General features: G+C 44.6%; 1 protein-coding gene across 1 annotated transcript in view; it reads left to right on the forward strand.

Moving 5' to 3' along the window:
• Positions 1-12,864, forward strand: part of PEX14 (peroxisomal biogenesis factor 14) — a 377,016-nt gene that overhangs the window by 155,188 nt on the left and 208,964 nt on the right. Inside the window, exon 3 of the mRNA XM_085609840.1 lies at positions 3,136-3,220. Coding sequence (XP_085465966.1) covers positions 3,136-3,220 — 85 coding nt within the window. The remainder of the gene's footprint in view (positions 1-3,135; positions 3,221-12,864) is intronic.

The following is a 12,864-nucleotide window of genomic DNA, read 5'->3' on the forward strand; positions in this document are numbered from 1 at the left end:
GACTAGTAAGGATTTCATATGACATTAACCTGTAACCTGGCGTGACGCCACACATTTTTTGTTTCCGCAGACAATTTTTATATAATCTTCAGATCATAGATTTCCATAAATCTGTAACCCTTATACATACATCCAAAAGCCTTTGTACATAGACCACATAAAATCCTAATGTCTCTCTCTCAAAAGGACAATTTAAATAGCTTTAGCTAGTTCTGCAACACATTATAATGCAATGCAGTTTTAAATACATGCTCAAAATAATACACCCCATGTGGCACTCCTACAAAACAAATGATTTTACTCCAAATCAAATGTGACAAGACAACACACTCCAAGTAAGACAACTCTTTAGTCATGGTCCTATAAATGCTTCCTTACAACACGAACAGGTACACCGGCATTAATCCAAATAATTCCAGGATTCTCAAATGTCTGACAATTTTCGGGTCAAACATTTTCACCAATTTTGTAAGTTAATTATGCAAGCTAAATATTTATGCAAATTAATTAGAACATTGCCTACATTACTCCTACAAAATGTTGTTACCTCTTAACGTGATCATGGCCATGTGAGTCTCAAAGTCATAACCATAAAGGCTTATTCAGAATTTATGAAGAATTACAGAAGCCAAAAAGTAGTTAGTGAAATTCATATTAATAAGGCATCATATATTGAAAATGCAATAGGAATCAACATAAGGAAACTTCCAAAGCAAGTAACTAGCCAGAGACCAAAATTAACTCAGCAAGAGGACTTACATGGAATATGCTCAAATATTTTATGTATCAAGTCAAAGACAGACTAGCGCAGAGTCCGCACAGGTCGGAAAGCAAGAAAAGTCGAAGGATAAACAGACATGTGGAGTCTGTCTTCATGAAAGTAAGCAAAAAGTAGAAGTAGAAATCAGCAGGCATAATGACATAGACTGCTCAGTTAGAAAAGCAAAATAGATTTAGTATGTCTCCCAAAAAGGGCACATGTAGGTTCCAAACAGTGAAAATTACACTCTCGACATGGTGAGATCTGACATCATGAGCTGTACTGATCAAGTTACGAATACATAACCAGTAGTAAAAAACGAAAGTATGATGCTTTAAATAAGACACATTAAGGAACACCTATGTTTGTGCATATTTATAATCCGGTGCAGATAGGAAATGAAGGAAATAACACATTTGTGCAGCAAATTAAAACAATAGACAGTACAGCTACATAGAGTAGACTCGGGTATAGAGCCTTGAATTGTTGCAAATACAGGACCTTTCTGCACATGGCTTCCTTCTCAAGGAACCAAAATGAATACATTTCAGCTCGACAAATAATCAGTACCATTAATTGAATTCTGTATCGCTTTTTTCCGAAAGAGAGAGACACCGAAGAGAAACTTGTGGTAGGAAGATCATTCATATAATTTTAAAAAGCCATTTCTTTCAGTCACTGTAAGACAAATTTCACTATAGGCGGACTTCAGCCTCGTCTTGTGAACTGAAGGCTAGTTATACTAACCAAAATTAATTTAAATGGAGCATTATTTTCTGTTTTTATTAAAAATGCACTAACAAAGACCATTGAATTTGTTGCAAATACACGAACATTCTGCACATGGCTTACTCTAGGAACACAAAACCATACATTTTAGATCAACAAACAGTACCACAAAATGAATTCTATTTTGTTAATTCTGGAATGGACAGGTACTACAGAGAAACATCTATGTAGAAAGCTCCTTCGTATAATTTTAAAAAGCACATTTCTTTCTGTCACTCTAAAATGAATGTCCGTGCATGTTAACTTCGGTCTACTTGTGTCAATTGAAGCCTGGTTATCCTAACCAAAATGCATTTAAATCGAGCATTATTTTCTTTTCTTTAAAACGCTCTAATTTCATAATTCCGGTAAAGGCATAAAAATGTAGACAAAGCTTTGCTTGACCCAGAAACTCATTCAGATTCACTATCTTGTGCCTGAGAACCTTCTGAATCCGTTTCAGCTGAAACCGCAAGAAACTTGTAAAAGCTTATAACAAACCTACTGGGAGGTACGCAGTATTAAAAATACCATTATACATTTAAATAAAAATACATAAATTCCTTAATTGTTAAAAGCGCATCTAAATAATTAAGAAAATCTGTCAAGAATGGTAACGTTAATAGGTCTTGCTTTTGGAACATGTGCATCAGAATACATGCGCGGTCCAGCCGAATGACACTGGCTTCATTTGTTTTTATTTATTAGTTCCTAATCCAAGATGACAGATGCTGCTTGGATCAATTATTAAAAAAATTATATTCTAATAGCGCAAAAGCGCCAATTAAAAAACAAATGGAATGGGGCATAGGGGTCATTGGAGGAGCGGGTGGGGGAGGGAGGTGAATAGCAGCACAAAGACGGCGGGGTCAGGGAAAGCATAAGAGGAAGAGAACATTTTAGTGATATTAAAGATGGTAGAGCTGGGGGTGCTTGGAGAGAAGCACGCAGCTGAGACAGATAAACATGGAGCAGGAGTGGCTAGGGAAACACAAGAGTTAGACTGTTGTAAAACGCATGCTCTCATGGAGTGCGGTAGCAAACTAGACCAGTAACCTGAGACGAGAATGCAGCCTGCCCTCGACGTGCGGCCGCGCACGAGAGTGTGTGCGCCAGCGAAAGTGGGACGGGAGTGCGCACGAAAGTGAAACTGATCGCGGTCCAGATGGCGCCTCAGACGGGAAACCTGGCGGGTGTGCGCGTGTGAACGCACGTGTGAACGCAAGCGCTAGGCCATCAAAAGCATGGGGTAGCACTTTCAAAACCCCGCTTACTAAATGTCTCACCAGAGCAGCGCATGCGCTGGCTCAGGCGAGACCTAAAACTGCCGGTGCTCAGACCCACTTAAAGCCCTGCCTTTACTGTGTGTACGTTTGTAGCGTCACTACCATTCCTGAGCCTTTCCGGTGTGTAAAGTGTGTGCCGCTACTGCCCGTGTTGTACCCACCCAGTGCTTGAGGTACGATTGTACTGTTGATGATCCTGTAACGGGTCTGCATGTCTGAAGGAAGCTACTTCTTTTTCTCAATGTCCAACCTACTGCTTTGTGAGAGCTTGCATTGACATATGTACTGTCCACTTATTGCTGTCCCTTTTTCTCTGAACAGATTTCGACAGCTGTGAAGTTTCTTCAGAATCCTAGAGTTCGTCAGAGCCCACTTGCCACACGGAGAGTGTTCCTGAAAAAGAAAGGTAATGCCCTCTGTGTGCCAGGCTTCACAGCAGTGATGTGTAGGATTGTTTTCCCACCTGTGAGGCATAACTTCTGCAACGCTAAAAATGCAGGTTGCATGACTCTGGGATCTAGGAACGCAGGTGAGAAATGTGACCCAAACCCAGGATTAACCTGGATATCCCACCTAGTGCCTCAAGTACAGGGTGGAGGCACACAGAGTAACACAGAGGGGGAGGCTCCTCACACACTAGCCTCAGCAAGAGATAATATGGCACCTTGCATTCAGCCTTAGCTTCTCCGCGATTGAGGGGCTGCTTTGTTTCACTGTTAATTTTTAAAAGAGTCAAAAGCCTTTTTTAATCTTTTCTTGTTGCTGCTTCTGTGTGTTTTGATATTTGGGTGCTGACATTTGGTGGGAGGGGGCTCGAGCTGTGTTCAATGCTCGAGAGGACTTCCTTGTGCACTTCCCTAAGGTCCGTGGTCTAGTCGCTGACATCGGGGACGCGACCAATCGGCTTAAATTTCTACAATGACGCTTCCGCGCAGCGGGCGTGCCAAAGGCAAGCCCATCTGAGCCCGTCCGCACCAGAACGGGCCCAGGGACCAGACCCCCTGCCAAACTCCCCCCAGCCAGTTATGCATATACGAGGGAACAGCTTTTTAAACTCAGAGGTACGTTCTTGAGGGAGTGTCTTAATCATATGTCTGCAGATAGGACGAGCTCTCCTTTTTTCCATTGTAATTTTAAATTTTCACCTACGCCCCCACCACGGGCAAAGTTGGATAATGTTATTAAAATGCTGCTTGTGAATTGCCGCTCGTTACCTAAACATGCGACTGAGATACATTTACTCATTGAGGAGAACTGCCCGGATATCTTATTTCTTACTGAAACGTGGCTCACTATGGAGTCTAACTTTGATATTGTGCGCGCCTTACCCCCTAATTATGTAATCTTGAGACATGACCGAGAGGGCGGCCGAAGCGGGGGCGTCGCTATTATTCACAAAAACAACTTCGGTTGTAGGTCTACTATTAACCCTGTACCGCACTGTGAAAGCTTAGCTTTCTCAATAAGTTTTTCTCCTATCAATACTTTATCCGTAATTTTAATTTACCGCCCTCCAGGAGCATAATCCGATTTTTGTAATGAGCTTCCTGATCTTGTTGCTAATTTGGTGAGTCCCCTCCAACTTTTCTATTTTGGGTGATTTTAACTTGCATCTCGATGATCTGTCTTTCAATGCGATCCTGGAGTTTGACGGCCTGGACACCTTTCAACTTAAACAAAAAGTGTCCGGCCCCACCCACGTCCATGGGCATTTGCTCGATCCCGTGTTCTCAAATTTACAAAATCTTAGAGTAACTGCCTCACTCCAATTCCTTTGTCCGATCATTTTGTACTCTCAATGACATTGACATTGGCTGCTCCACTGCTGCCATGTATAAATATTAAGAAATGTAGTCGCGTTTGGTCTAAACTACCCTTAGAAAAGTTCATCACTGAGTTAAATAAAGCAGTCTCCCTACCTCAGGCCAACGCCATTATTGCTAATAACTATAATAGCTGGCTTGAATCTACCCTTGATTCAGTGCTTCCTAGGAAAGTATTCTATCATCGTATGGGAATCAATAAAAAGCCCTGGTATTCCCAGACTTTGAGGCAACTGAAACAATCATGTAAAAAATTGGAAAGAATCAGGAGAAGGAATTACTCTGTGAGTAATAAAGTTAAATACAGAGAATCAATTAAATTGTACAAAAATGAAATAAAGGAAACTCAATCGAGCTTCTATCGTGACAAGATCATCTTGGCTGCCAATTCTCCTCGTGAAATTTTTAAAATTACAAAGTCCCTTCTCACTCACCCTAGTCCTCATCCGTCTCCTCATAATGCCCAGCAGAGGTGTGATGAAATTGCAGAATACTTTTCCTCTAAAGTCCAAAGGATTTATAACACATTCTCAAACCTCAATCTTTTGGGGGACAGTGTTATTGTGGAAAAGCAAACTCTGCTGAAAGTTTCCTCCTCTCTCCTTATCTTTCACGCAGGAACTTCTCAGACAGTTGAAATCAGGCTCCCCCTCTGATCCGGCCCCTCCGTCCATTCTGAATCTAATACCGGACATAGTCTCTCCAGTCATACGGGATGTGATCAATTCCTCCCTGTGTAGTGGAGTGGTGCCTCCTCTCTGGAAACAGGCCAGGGTCAAGGCATTACTAAAAAAGACTAATCTTGACCCAGAGGATTGGGCGAACTATCGGCCTATTTCCTTGTTGCCAGGAATTAGCAAACTGGCTGAAAAACATGTCAACTCTGCCCTGTCCTCATTTCTTGAAAACAATAAGGGCCTGCATCCCTCCCAGATAGGCTTTAGATGCCATCAGGGTACTGAGACCGCACTCCTTGTTGTGATCGAGGAGACTAGGAAGATCGTGGATGTCGAAGGCTGCGCAGCTCTAATATTGTTGGATCTTAGCGCAGCCTTCGACACCGTTAATCATCAACTTATGATTCAGAGACTTAAGGAGGTGGGCGTAGAGGGAGCGGCGCTTTGCTGGCTTCAGTCCTTTCTGGAGAATCGCTTTTTCTGTGTCTTTGAGGGTGAAGCTGCATCAGAGCACATTCCTTTGCAGTGTGGAGTCCCCCAGGGATCATCTCTTAGCCCTACAATGTTCAATATTTACATGAGCTCCTTAGCTGAATTGGGGTATCCTTGGGGGATCCAAAATGTCACCTATGCAGATGACACACAGCTTGTGGTGTCTCTAAGCCAGAAAGGAAAACGAGAACCGAGTCTTGTATCTTGTTTGGGAAAGATTTCGGATTGGACGGACAAGTCATTTTTGAAGCTTAATGGTGCAAAAACTGAACTTATGCTGCTTGGGCATAATGTTCCCACTAGCATTGAAGCTTCTTGGCCTAGCTTTCTAGGTACGCCACCTGTACTAAAGACTAAGATTAAGAGCTTAGGAGTTTGGCTTGACTGCAAGCTTGATTTAAAAGAACAGGCGTGTAAGGTGGCAGCTAGCTGCTATGGACAGATCCGGATGATAAGGAAGATCATTCCTCTTCTTCCTTTTGATGCTAGATGGGTGTTAGTCCAGGCGCTTATACTTTCGCGACTGGACTATGCAAATGCAGTGTACCTTGGTGCCCCTTTGGGCACTTCCAACAGGTTACAAATTGTTCAGAACTGTGCGGCCCGCCTACTTATGAACACTCCCAAACCTAGTTCAGCTAAACCAGCTTTGGCTGCCCTGCACTGGCTCCCGGTTCAGGCCAGGATAGGCTTTAAGGCCCTTTGCATTGCTCACAAGGCCATCGCTGGGAAAGGATCACCTTTGAGTCAGTCGCTGGTCCAACTCTGTTCCAAAAAGGATGCTGCGATCGAAGCATAAATATTTGTTCAGAGTGCCTATGATCAAGCGAGCTCGCTCCGGAGGTCGTCTATTTTCGTACAACGTAGCTATGCTATGGAATCGCTTGCCTGAGCACATTCACTCGGATTCCAATTATTTTAGTTTTAGGAAACAGTCGAAGACCTTCCTTTTTCGCTGAGTTGTGCCTGCTGAATGAGGTGCCATGAGTAAGCGCTGGGATGCCTATTGGTAGCCATGCGCTATACAAATGCGTATTCATTCATTCATATGAAAACACCCCCTTTGTTTCAAATCTGTCAAGGCGCACATCCCTTGTGACCCACAGGCGTCAGCTACACGTCACATGGAGACATGTCCAGCCTCCAGTCACAAGACGCCTCTCCCCTCACACAGTCTCTGGTACAGGCAGCAAAGAATCGCCCCTTCCTCTTAAGTACGGCAGAACTGACCACCCTTATTTAGCAGGGTCAGCAGCAAAGGGCACCTGAAGGCCACCGGGTGTGTGCGTACATACACGGGGAGTGTTCACACTCCTACACTCTGGAAGGTCTCCTGGTGTGTGGGGTTTACAGCGGCAGTTGCCGTTTGGGGGTGTCTGGCCCCGATGAGTGTATATGATCTGACATTTCCAATACTAGTTTAGGGCATTTTGGGAACTTTCCCCAAAGTAACCTAACTTCAAACTCAATGATGGAATACCGCAAAATAGCTTAAACTGTGATGAGATTCTTTTCAAAATAAGAAGTTTTTGTAACAAACGCATTCAATGAACGTGAGTAATTTCTTTTACAAACGGAAGTTTCTAGTACAGCAGTAGTACAACACCTGTACAGCAGCAATACAACACCTGTACAGCAACAGTAAAATACCTTTACAGGAGAGTGGCGGCTTCAGCGCTGTACAGAATGCCTTAAAGCCGGCCTGCCTGTCTAGCATGTCCTCCATCCATGAACGCTTTCCACTGTGAGTTGCATGAGAAGAGAGAGCCCTTCCAGGCTGACATTAGTTACTTAGCTTGACCAATCGGAGCTCGTGCGTCTCCGGCAAGTCAATAGTTACACATTGTGGAACATTTCACTATGGGTCAAAATCACATTCAAGCTAGGGGCCATTCGCGGTATGCTCTAGACAAATGTCATATTGTTGTTTTTTTACTTGAAAGTGTGCTTCTGTTGCATAGTGTGCATATTATTAAAGATTGCATGTGGCAGCACTGGATGTGTACACCTTTCTGCCATCACGAACATAACAAGCATAGGAAATTTAATGAATTAATATTCATGAAGGGGTAATGTGATACCAGATATTTGCTGACACTTTTTTGTGTCTGAATGACTGTCTTCGATGACGTTAGTAAAGTACCACCTTTCTAATGTGTTTTCAGATGAGCTGTGTTATCACACGCATGTTGTGGTTCACAAAAAGTTTTCCTTGGCAGACCCAGTAGATGTCCTTCATTTGTTGCCACTTGTCTAGTTTATGGAACTAATATAAAGGTGATGCATAAATGATCAAAGAGTTTGCTGGGTCGATCCACTTGACTTTAACAGTACTCGGGTCATGGCAGTTTCTAGAGAACGGTGAGCATGGTGGGGGGGAGGGGTGAAGACTAGCTAGCATTTTGCTATGTCTGTTTGAAAGAGGTTTTTTGTTTAGTGCAGCCTTAGAAGAGTTTGGACCTCTGTCTGGGGAGTGCATTGGAGTGGAGTTGTATGACAAGTAAGGGGGGGATCGAAACAGCAGGAGATAGGGGCGAGTAGTTTGGAAGCACCGGAGGGATTTGATAAACCTATCTTCATGTAGATTTCTCATCTTATCTACATCTTATAAATACTCTTCAGGTGCCAGACTGGGTCCAGAAACTTTTTATCCCAACAGTAGCTCTCTCGTGTTTCAAGATGGTTCCATTTCACATCAGCCATGGCTCTTCCCAAAGATGTGAGATTAAATTCAAGTGTATTAGAAACTACTTGACATGCTGGCATCAGTTCCTATGTTTCTGCAGCTCAACTACTTGGGTCAGGATATTGTGTTTCACCAATGAAATTCCTCCGCTTTTTAAACTGACTAGATCAAATGTCTCCTCCCAAGATCGCAGAATTTAAATCCTGTTCAAGATGCTGCAACATAATGTCTGTTGAAGTGATATGATACCTTCATGTGGTCTCTGGGGTTCGACCATGACTCCACGTCCTGGGACTCCGGTTCCGAAATGTATTCAAAAGCCATCAAAGATTGGAAGCTTAACTTTTTTGGCCAAGGTCTGCACAGTTATACTGAAGCATTCCCCTTCTCTTTCAGGTAAGTCTAACAGGAAACAATCTCCCAAAATTTCTTCCCACAAAAAATTCTAAAGGAAGGAAAATCTTCTTCTTCCTCAAGGAAATGATCTAGTGCCATGGTGTTCTCCGACTCCAGACTCTTTCTCTTTGTCTAAGCTGATGCAGAGCTTGAAAGAGATGTCAGACTTTCTAAGTCCATTGGCTAATTCCTCACCGGTTGAGGCGTTCCGGAAGGCTGTGCTACATTTGTTTAGGATGGCTGCAGTTCCCTCTGGACAACTCCCTTAGAGTACAACCAATTTTGTGGGTTTGATGAATCTGGCTTCTCCAACGCCTACCGACTATGTCTCCACTGGTTCCAGCCTCGTTGCCTGATAAGTTATTGTCCAAGCCCCCCCCCCCCCCCCACCCCCCTCCCGCATTTTGGCCAGTGCCTTGCATGGCGCTGTCTCACACGCTACCCTCGAAGCCTCTTTGAACACCACCCTTGAAGCCTTCAAAATTGGCTGAAATCATCCAGTTGGCAAAGGAAAAGCTTAAAGCATGCTTTGATGACAAGCGTTTGGGAGAACATCTTCCGAGGCCCCAGTGATGTGCCTATATTGAAGAATTATTTACTTGTGATTCTGATGCCCTTGCTTTTCCTGAACACGTTATTGCTGATAACACATATGGCAGTACAGAAGACAATGACTCTGGGCTGATGACAACCTCCCTCCTTAAAACACTGATGCATAAGAGCACCGGCTTGTTTGTTGCGCCTGGCTGGCTCACCAAGGTGGTTCCTTCAACAATATGGAAAATTTCACATTATTCAAGTCACAGTTGTCTTGGCATCACCAACCTTCGAAACTGATCCAGATATTACAACAGATGTACTTATCCTTTTGGGACCAGATTATATCTTGTGGATGCCAGCAATGTCAGGAGATCAATCCCCACCATATCCTGCTGCATCAAAACCTCTTTGATTTCCCCCCATCAAGCCACCACCTTCTGGTGTGGATGAGCATTTCCACCAATCGGGAGACTATCAAGATGAATCACTGGGTAATCTAGCTAATCTGCAGTGGCTATGCCCTACCCTTATAGTCCATGCTTCTGGATCCCCCTTTCTTTCTGGACAAGCTCCCCAGGACACACAGTGATTTATTTTTTTTAGGCCGAAGTACTGTCCCTGTTGAACAAAGGGGCCAAATGTGTGCTCCAGGAAGAAAGGGGAACAGGATTCAAGTCCCTTGTGTGTTGGTTTCCAAGAGAGTAAGAGGTTCAAGACCCATCCTCTACCACCACCTCTTGAACCTGTTCATTTGTCAGGACAAGTTCACTATGTTGGTCTTGAGCCATGTTCTGCTGGCCCTCAATTTGGAGCATTTTCTGGCATCCCTAGACTTCCAGGGTACCTATTTTCATTTTATAATCCTTGCCACTCACAGGGATTAACTCAAATTCACCAATGGTTTCCAGTACTATCAGTTCACTGTGCTACCACTAGACCTGATTATTGTGCCATTTGTTTCCAAGAAAGTGTTGGCAGTTGTGTTGGCTTCGCTATAGTGGTCAGGAGTCTATGTATTTCCATGCTTAGATGACTGGCTAGTGAAAGCGCTCTCTCCAGAGCTGGTCAAGGCATATCTTCAGCGCATTATGACCCTCCTCCATAACTTAGTCTTTGCAATCAATGCCCAGTAATCTAACAGAGGATGACCTTCGCAGAGGCAGTGCTGGACGCAACCTACGTGAAAGCCTTTCCTCCTCACAGGTGGATAAGCAAGAGATGATTCCTTCTGGTATCCCCACACCGAATCTGGCTATTTTGATCATTTGTCCCCAAAGTAGGGAATAACATGAACTGGAATTGCCAGGTCCAAATTAGCTTCTGGAGTTCCCATCTTGGAAGTAATCTGCTCCAGGCTGGGAACCTCCTGTCTAAAATCGTCTTACTCGATTACGGAATTAATCTCAACATGATAGTTTACTGGCATTATAACTAAATATTACCAATCTGAAAGATGAGTCCTGTTCAACTTCTGTAGCTTTATGGACTTCAACAGATTACGTTCTTTGAAAGCCAGTTACTTTTGCTAAACTTTTAAACAATAGGTCTCTGGACTGAAAGCAATTTTGAATAGGTTGGCTCTTGCACAAGAGGAAGATTGAGGTGATCAGCAATGGCCCTATGTGATTAAGGAGTTGAGTCTCTTCATCCTTTCTAAGTGAACTTGCTGGGCACAATGGAAGAGGGGACTTTGGGAGTGCAAGAAGCAGGGAAACATGATTTCTACTTGGGCTTGGTTGAGGAGAAGGCACTGGATTGCCATTCAGTGACGCAAAACTGAAAGGCAGTTGGCCTTGACCGAAGGAATTAAGATGTATATGTGTATATTTTAATTTCTAATTCTGACCAACGCATCCCCAGCGCTGGTGCTCACCTGAGTTGAACTGATTAAAACAACCTCAGGAGGTTGTCTTGGTTCAGTCTTGACTGAGGGAGTGGGAGTGGCTTAAGGGATGTGGTGAAGATGAAAAGTCTCGAAGGGAAAGCAGTGTTGACCGATAGAGGGTTGGACTGGTGCCGGAGGTTTTGATTTCTAGCGTGTGTGAAGGTCGTTGGCAGAGCGTGTGGTTGTATGGTGTATGTGCAAAGTCTGTATGGAGGGTGTTAGCAGAGGGTGTGGCTGAAGTGTTTCTAAGTGTTGTCAAAAGGTGTCCCCTGGAGTTGATGGAAGGTTCATTAGAAGATTATTCAATACTCTTCCACTCAGCTGCACACCCTCCAAGGCCCGTGGCCTTTGGAGGCCTCTGACGTCGCACATCGACAGACTGGGACTGACAGTCTTGCACCCCCCCCTCTTCAGCTGCCCTTACCCTTCCCTCCCCCTCTTGCCCCCTCCCGCCCCCACTACCTTGTCCGTCTATTATCTTAACACCAGGTCAGCAGTTAAGCATTGTCACAAACTTTTCATATTGTTGGATTCGCACAAACCGGATCTCTTATTCCTAACAGAGACCTGGTTTTGTGACAGCTCCCTTCCTTCATTATTAGCTGCCCTCCCCGCTGCTTACTATGCTCTGCGCGCCGACCGTCCCTCCGGCAAATTGGGAGGCGGCGTCGCCCTGATTGCCCACAAAGAATTCTCCTTTCAGCTGCTATCCTTTCCTTCCATTGAATCATCAGACTTCTTAGTCGTCCGCTCACTTTCCTTTAGAGTCCCACTCACCTGCCTGCTCATGTACCGTCCCCCCCCCCCAACCTTCTCCATCCTTTCTCTCTGGCTTCCAAGATCTAGTGGCCACTCTAGCGGTCAACAACGCCTCTATCTTGATACTAGGTGATCTTAACTACTGGCCGTCCGACCCTGCCGAATGTTCGTCTTCGAAAGACTTCTCAGACACCCTCCGTTCCCTCAACTTTGATTCTCACGTTCACTCCCCCACCCACATTCAGGGCCATATCCTAGATCAAATCTGGTCCCTAAATTGCCCTCTAGCCTCCCTGCTCATCTCCCCCTGCACCTGGTCCGATCACTTATTGCTGTCCTTTTCCCTACATCTTAGCCCAGTCTCCAAGCCCTCTCTCCCCAAAAACATCTGGGCGCGCTCATGTAGCAAGGTCGACGTGCCCGCTCTCTCCGCTACTCTCCTTACATTCAGTCCGGACCTACACGGCCTGTCATCCTCCGCACAAGCCGATTCCATCAACTCCTGGCTCCGGTCAGGCTGCGACTCTGACGCTCCCCTCAGGCGGGTGTCCTCCAGACGTGCGAACGATGCCAACCACTGGTTCAACGAGGAACTCAAGGCACTAAAACTCACAGTGCGCCATGCCGAGCGGGCCTGGCGACGTGACTACTGCCCTAACCTCAAAACCCAGTATACCATCCTCCTGTCTCAATATAAAAAAACTATTTTGACTACGAAGACGGCCTACTTCTCCTCCAAAATCATGGCTGCTGAAAACCTGCCCAGAGAAATTTTCTCTATTGTCCATGACC

This window comes from Triturus cristatus, chromosome 1_2, assembly GCF_964204655.1.
Source record: "Triturus cristatus chromosome 1_2, aTriCri1.1, whole genome shotgun sequence".
NCBI classification, from domain to species: Eukaryota; Metazoa; Chordata; class Amphibia; order Caudata; family Salamandridae; genus Triturus; species Triturus cristatus.